At 29.3% G+C, this 6,490-nt stretch overlaps 1 protein-coding gene across 2 annotated transcripts; it reads left to right on the top strand.

Annotated features, from left to right (window-relative positions):
- Positions 1 to 2,379: 2,379 nt before the first annotated feature.
- Positions 2,380 to 5,783, top strand: LOC101509485 (B2 protein). Of its 2 annotated transcripts, none has more exons than XM_004513254.4 (6): positions 2,380 to 2,464; positions 3,482 to 4,037; positions 4,134 to 4,234; positions 4,995 to 5,078; positions 5,175 to 5,285; positions 5,374 to 5,783. In XM_004513254.4, the coding sequence occupies exons 2-6, from the start codon at positions 3,485 to 3,487 to the stop codon at positions 5,419 to 5,421; spliced, it is 897 nt and encodes a 298-aa protein (XP_004513311.1). In that variant the 5' UTR covers positions 2,380 to 2,464; positions 3,482 to 3,484; the 3' UTR covers positions 5,422 to 5,783. The 2 variants fall into 2 exon arrangements, with proteins under 2 accessions (XP_004513311.1, XP_073222026.1); XM_073365925.1 differs by lacking the exon at positions 2,380 to 2,464 and adding an exon at positions 2,522 to 2,636.
- The last annotated feature ends 707 nt before the right edge of the window (positions 5,784 to 6,490 follow it).

The following is a 6,490-nucleotide window of genomic DNA, read 5'->3' as shown; positions in this document are numbered from 1 at the left end:
TAAACAAAACTCAAGTGCAATCATTAGTAGACCACCATTCATAAAACTTAATCTTTTACTTTATAAGGTTTGTTGACATTAAAATATACATCAAAAAGATTTTTGCCTCAACACAAGTGTGTGCCCCATTTGACCACCTCATCACTAAGGAAAAGTGGGCAATGATCTAACAAACCTCAGTCAATGCATGTTGAGTACTATTCAACCAAACTTTGCACCATTCCTCTAACAACAATAATTTATCTAAACAACTCACAGTTGACCCATCAAGTCGAATCTACATAAACTACCACTCATGTAAAGATAAATCTATTAGGAATAACCCATCAATAAAAGCATTAAATTGCAACATATCCTCCACCCCGATGCCATCCCCTCTTCCCTTTCTTTCATTATTTGTTCGAACAAAATTGAAATCTCCACAAACTGACACACAATACATGAGGTTTCTCAAATTTTCTAAAATTCCACCCTGTTGATTTCAATGTACATTTTTTCTTCGAGTATCACATGGTGCATACCCATTTGCCACATATGTCTCCTCACCATTTGCCTTCCACCTACCATGAACCATTATCACATGATTAATATTTCTAGTATGCCAAACTCCCACTAAAATATTCATATTATAACTTGAAATACTAATTAACAGAGTTAATTAAAAAAATCTATCAAAATAATAATTAACTATAAAGGTAAACACTAATTATTTATTTGACTAAAAATAAAAGGTTTATTTATCAATATAAATAATATATAATATGCATAATTGTTTATGTGGTTCCTTAACTTAATTTCAAGTAACACTTCAGTCCTTTTTTTCTTTTCGATTTAGTATTTTACTTATTTTTAAGTTACAATTTGATCCTTTATGTCTTAAAATATCAACAGTATTATCATTTTTTTACAAAAATTCATCAAAATTTTCAAGTAAACCCCATAAAATTAATTATCATCTTCAATATAATGCAAGTTTCATCAAATTCATAACTCAAATATTTAAATAAACTCATATTTTCATTCTTTATTTGATGAATTTGATGTTGTTGGAGATGAAAATGTGAGTTTATTTGAATATTTGAGTTATCCATTTAATGAATATATGAATTTTCTTGAAATTGGTATTGAATTTAATGAATTTTGTTTGAAGATTTTGATGAATTTTATAAGTTTCTGCAAAGAAAGGATAACATTTGTTGACATTTTAAGATATAAAAGATCAAATTACTACTTAAAATTAAATAAAAGACTAAATCGAAAAAAAAAGAAGATAAATGACTGAAGTGTTACCTGAAGTTAAAGGATTGCGAGAACAATTATGCCTATATAATATTGAGAAAAAAATTTTCTTCCAAAAAATATAGAGAAAGAAAAATATTTGTGGGAGTTCTAATGCCCTACTTAAGAATCCTCTTGGATATATTATGTTTTAAACTTTACATGGAATTATATTTAACTCGCATCATAATTCTATGATGGTGTGTCATTGATGTCATATTTAAGTTAATTATTATTATTATTATTATTATTATTATTATTATTATTATTATTATTATTTAACTCACCAAACCATAATTTCTAACAAAATAAGTTAGTTGTCTATTTTAAGTGATGTCTTACAATTTTCAAAAATACTAATTTTAGGAATTTATGCGATACAGAAAAAAAATTAATTGAAAGAAATTATTTCAATTATGATTTACCATTTGTGTTCAGTTAATCATCATAATTTATCATTTTTAATTTGTAAGCATTATAAAAAAAAATATTTTACTTTTATTAAATTTTTTTGTTTTACTAAATTTTAAATAAAGCATAAATTTAGTTTACTAAAATGTTTAATGTTAAATATTCAATTACCTATATTAAGTATTTTTTAATTAAAAATATATATACTAGAAATAACAACATTAAATGATTTAAAAATAGTTAACTTTTGCTTGTAATAGTTTTAATATTTGATGCATTTTTTTTCTTCTTATAATAGTTAAGTTTTGCTAAAAATAGTTAAAAATTAATTTATATATACTATTATTTAAAAAGTTTTTACACCAGTAATTAATTATATTAATTATTAAATTATTAAATATATTTAACTTTTATTATAATTATCTATAAAAAAAACTTATGAATGATTGTAATGTTTTAATATAAATTTTTTTGCAATCACAAAAAACAACAATTGAACTCAATTATTAACTTTTGTTATTGGAGCATTCTTCTCTTCTCAAAGAAAATAATAACCACGGTAAAAAAAAAAAAATCAATAATAACCAATTTGTTTCATTTTACAAATTCTTTTATTACATAAAAGTCAAAATCATTAGTGGCAATCATCGTAATTCTACGAAAAATAAAGAGGCATTTCCGTAAACAAACAACCAACCTTATTAAACTCGTTACTCTTTCACTTTCTCTCTCTCACACACTGGCGTCTTCAAGTTTCACAGCGAAGTCGTAATAGGTACTTTCTCTCTCGATCCCCAAATCTAGGGCTTCTTCATTTTCTGCAATATTCATCAAATCACTGCCTCAATTTTCGTTATCAAATCTAGATTTAGAAATTTCGTCTTTGTTTACTTCAATCTCTAACCTCCTATTTTTGCTCACATCTCTCTCTCTCTCTGCTGATTTAAGTAAATTCCTCTTTTGTTTGTAAATGCGCGATTTAGATCCTCGATTTCTTTTAATGATCTTATTTTTTCATTTAATTTTCAATAAATGCTTTATTTTTTGTGTGAAGGATTTTTGTGTGTGTATTTTTAAATTTTTTTAGTTATTGAACTTGAACTCGCGTTGTTACCTTCCCGATTTCATGTCAGATTTGTGACAGATGATTATGGCAATTTCAACGTTGTGGGCAGTTGCATTGATGGAGCTTAATTAAGTGGCTAATTATTTGTAGTTCTTTTTTGTGATATTAAGTTTTTTTGTTGTTGTTAATCATGCCATTGGTGTGAATTACGAGTATGTTGCTTTTTCTCTAACACAAGACTTTGCTTAAAGAATCCGAGTCCACTTTTTTTGAATTTCCCCATAGTTATTTGAAGTTCACTTTTTATTTTTATTTTTTACGTATTTAATTAACATATTTAAAATGGAACCAAAATTCATACCATTAATAGCTTTGTTACCTATTGGTAGTTAACTTTAGTTGTTTGTCTTCTTCAATATTGATTTAATTTAAAATTTGAAGTGAGAATTATTGCTTGTATTAGCATGTGTTTTAATCTTTGATTTTATGATCTGTTATAGATCTGATTGAACTTTTGAACTCTGCCAGCACAAACTAATTTTGTTAGTTATATATTGATGTGTAGTCTTTGAATTAAAGGAAGAATAAATTTTTTATTAACACATTTCTCTTTTTCTTTAATATCAAGTTTGCTATGGCTTGTTTCTCGCTGAATTTTGTTTTGTTTTGATTTACACCTTTAATGAGATTTTTTTACCCGCATCTAAAACTTAATTCTGGTTTCAGAAAATGGACAACATGCACAGCTTCTGGCAGTTAGGTGATGAGCTTCGTGGCCACTCAAAAGCATCTGAGGATCACAAATGGTTAATGGTTGCTTCCAAGTTGGCTGAGCAGAGATCAAAGGCTGAGCGTTTTAACAACCTTGATCTTTCAAAGGGTCCCATTGAGACAAGGCCAAGGGATAAATTTGGGTTCCAGGAAGAGAACAAATTTGACACTCTTAACTTGAGCATGTTAAACCTGGACACTAAATTTACTGAAAATATGAGCAAAAGCTCGCTTCGGAATGGTGTTTATAATATGAATGCAGTGTACCAGAAAAGCAATGCAAACTTGGTAGGTAACATGAATGGTAGCAAGTATAGCGGTAATGTTCAGCTCAACAAAGACCCCCACAACAACAATAACAACAACAATGAAAACAACACAAGTGCTACCGACAAAAGGTTTAAGACCTTGCCTGCAGCAGAGACACTCCCACGCAATGAGGTGCTTGGAGGATATATCTTTGTCTGTAACAATGACACAATGCAGGAAGACTTAAAACGCCAGCTATTTGGTATGTGCACCCTATGTGTAATTTATATTTCAATCCTGATGATTAATTACTATTCATATGCTTCATGAGGACTGACTCTTTCTATTATTTTGGTAGGTTTGCCACCAAGGTATCGAGATTCTGTCAGGGCAATAACACCAGGATTACCATTATTTCTTTATAACTATACTACCCATCAGCTTCATGGCATTTTTGAGGTGGGCTATTCTTAATTTTTCTGATTACGGTTCATTTCCTTGTGCTCCTGACCGTGCAGAAAAGTATCACACATTAGGATTTGGATTGTGTGCAGCGTCAGCCACATTTGGACCAAATGATCAAGATCAGAAGATCAAGCTTTCAATGCAGTTATTGACTTATTTTTTTTTAAATCCAAGATACCTGATGTGGCTTGCACACAATCCAGATCCTATATTTTAGGGTTATGAATGATTGAATTATGTCCTTTTAAATGATATTGGTTTGAAATGATGATAACACCCTAGAACAGTTGGATGCTGTGAAATTGAAGCCTATTCTTGTGGATTAAGAACTAGAATTCTCTGCCAAATATAGGCATGGCAATAGTACCTCTGTTGGAAATTTTGAACATTCTTCTATAACTGTTACTGATGCAATTAAAGCGGGGGATTGATTGGGAGTTTTTGGTTATCAGCAATGGCATAGGGGCATAGCTGATGATTAGATTACCTTATTCATTGAATGTAAATGACCGTTAAAATTTAGCATATTGTATTTGTCTATCTCCATTATTTTGGTATTTCAAATGTTCTTGGGAGTTCTGATTAGATAGAGATACAGAATCATCGATCTTTGAAAATATATAGGTGCTTTCTTGTCTCCAAAATTATCTTTTACCTCATTAATCCTCAATTTAATAGCTGCAGTCGGTCAAAATTTGAAAAATAGACCAAATGTGCTTCAGACAATTTGCTAATTTAAAGTTCTTGGTTGCAGGCAGCAAGTTTTGGGGGCTCAAACATAGATCCAACTGCATGGGAGGATAAAAAATGCAAAGGCGAGTCAAGGTTTCCAGCTCAGGTATAAACTAGAATTTTAGAATGGGAGAGTCAATCAATATATTAGTTTGTTTTAAAGATGTTGACTGAATAGTATTGTGTTCCTCATCATACGCAGGTAAGAATCCGTGTCAGGAAAGTTTGCAAGGCACTGGAAGAAGATTCATTCAGGCCAGTATTGCACCACTATGATGGTCCAAAGTTTCGCCTTGAGCTGTCAGTTCCAGAGGTACAAGGAAATATTAATGCTGTTCCATTTAGAAACACAATATTTTGTTCTATTATCTCATTACTTGGGATTTCTGAATTTTTTGCAGACCTTGGATCTAATGGACCTATGTGAACAAGCTGGTTCCGCAGCCTAAGCAAACATCGGAATATGCGAAATAATAGATAGGTTTCAGTGTGCCTGCTGTGTGCTTTTGGCAGATTTTCCATGAAGCGTAAGCTTGGAAAGTAGTTTGTTTGGCAGATCATCTTTGGATAACATGTTTGAGAGTTTGAGCCATGCTGAATAAATGTTGTGGTGTTCGCCGAAGATGCTTTGTAGCTGTTGCATTACATTTAATACCATCTTATATGATTGATTGCTGTGGTATCATAGAGATGATTGTTTGTACTGTTAAAGTAAAGTATTTCTGTTAAACCTGAAGAGAAAAAAATATATGTAAAATCCCTGTATTCCTGTACTCTTATAATTGATCGTTCTAAGCGATATTTTGTTTCATATATCCTATCAAGATGATTGAGGAAGTTGAACTATATAAACTCATCAAGTTGAACCATATTTGTCGGTTTACCTAAAACTTAAAGATGTCTTCCACAAACTTTTAAAAATATATTTATAATTTTAAGAAATATTTTTTATTTCTTTTTCTTTTTACTCATTAGATTTATGTTCCCCAATTTTTATTTTTCTTTTTAATAATTTTTTTTTAACTAAAAAGGTATATTATTATACGATTTATAAGTGAAGTCTTAACCCAAGAGTAATTTATTTTTTAAAACAAAGTATATTATTATTAATAAAAAATATAAAGTAAATTATGATTTTTTAAAACAAATAAATGACAAGTCTATAAGTATACTTTGAATGTTAAATCAACGGTTTTGAAAATTAGTTAAATGGGATTGATTCCCATTTTCACAGGATAACAATTTTTTTTTCTAACTAATTTAAAATAATTTTTAAATACAATTTTTATAACAAAGATACTGCTTGTAGCACCATTTAGTTTAAAAATACAATTTTTAATTATTTTTTTTATCTTAGAAGAGATGATAAATTTTACCACAATTATTTTACATAATTGCGAAGTTTCATGTTTGAATATGAGACAAACGTCCAACCTAACAATATCGATAATTTTTAATTTATAAATTAATGTTTGTAATTAGGGGTGGGAATAGGCCAGACCAAGCTTTGAAAGGCCT

Source organism: Cicer arietinum, chromosome 3 (assembly GCF_000331145.2).
Source record: "Cicer arietinum cultivar CDC Frontier isolate Library 1 chromosome 3, Cicar.CDCFrontier_v2.0, whole genome shotgun sequence".
Classification (NCBI taxonomy): domain Eukaryota; kingdom Viridiplantae; phylum Streptophyta; class Magnoliopsida; order Fabales; family Fabaceae; genus Cicer; species Cicer arietinum.
Note: the sequence above shows the minus strand (reverse complement) of the source record. Positions and strands in the feature narration are given on the sequence as shown.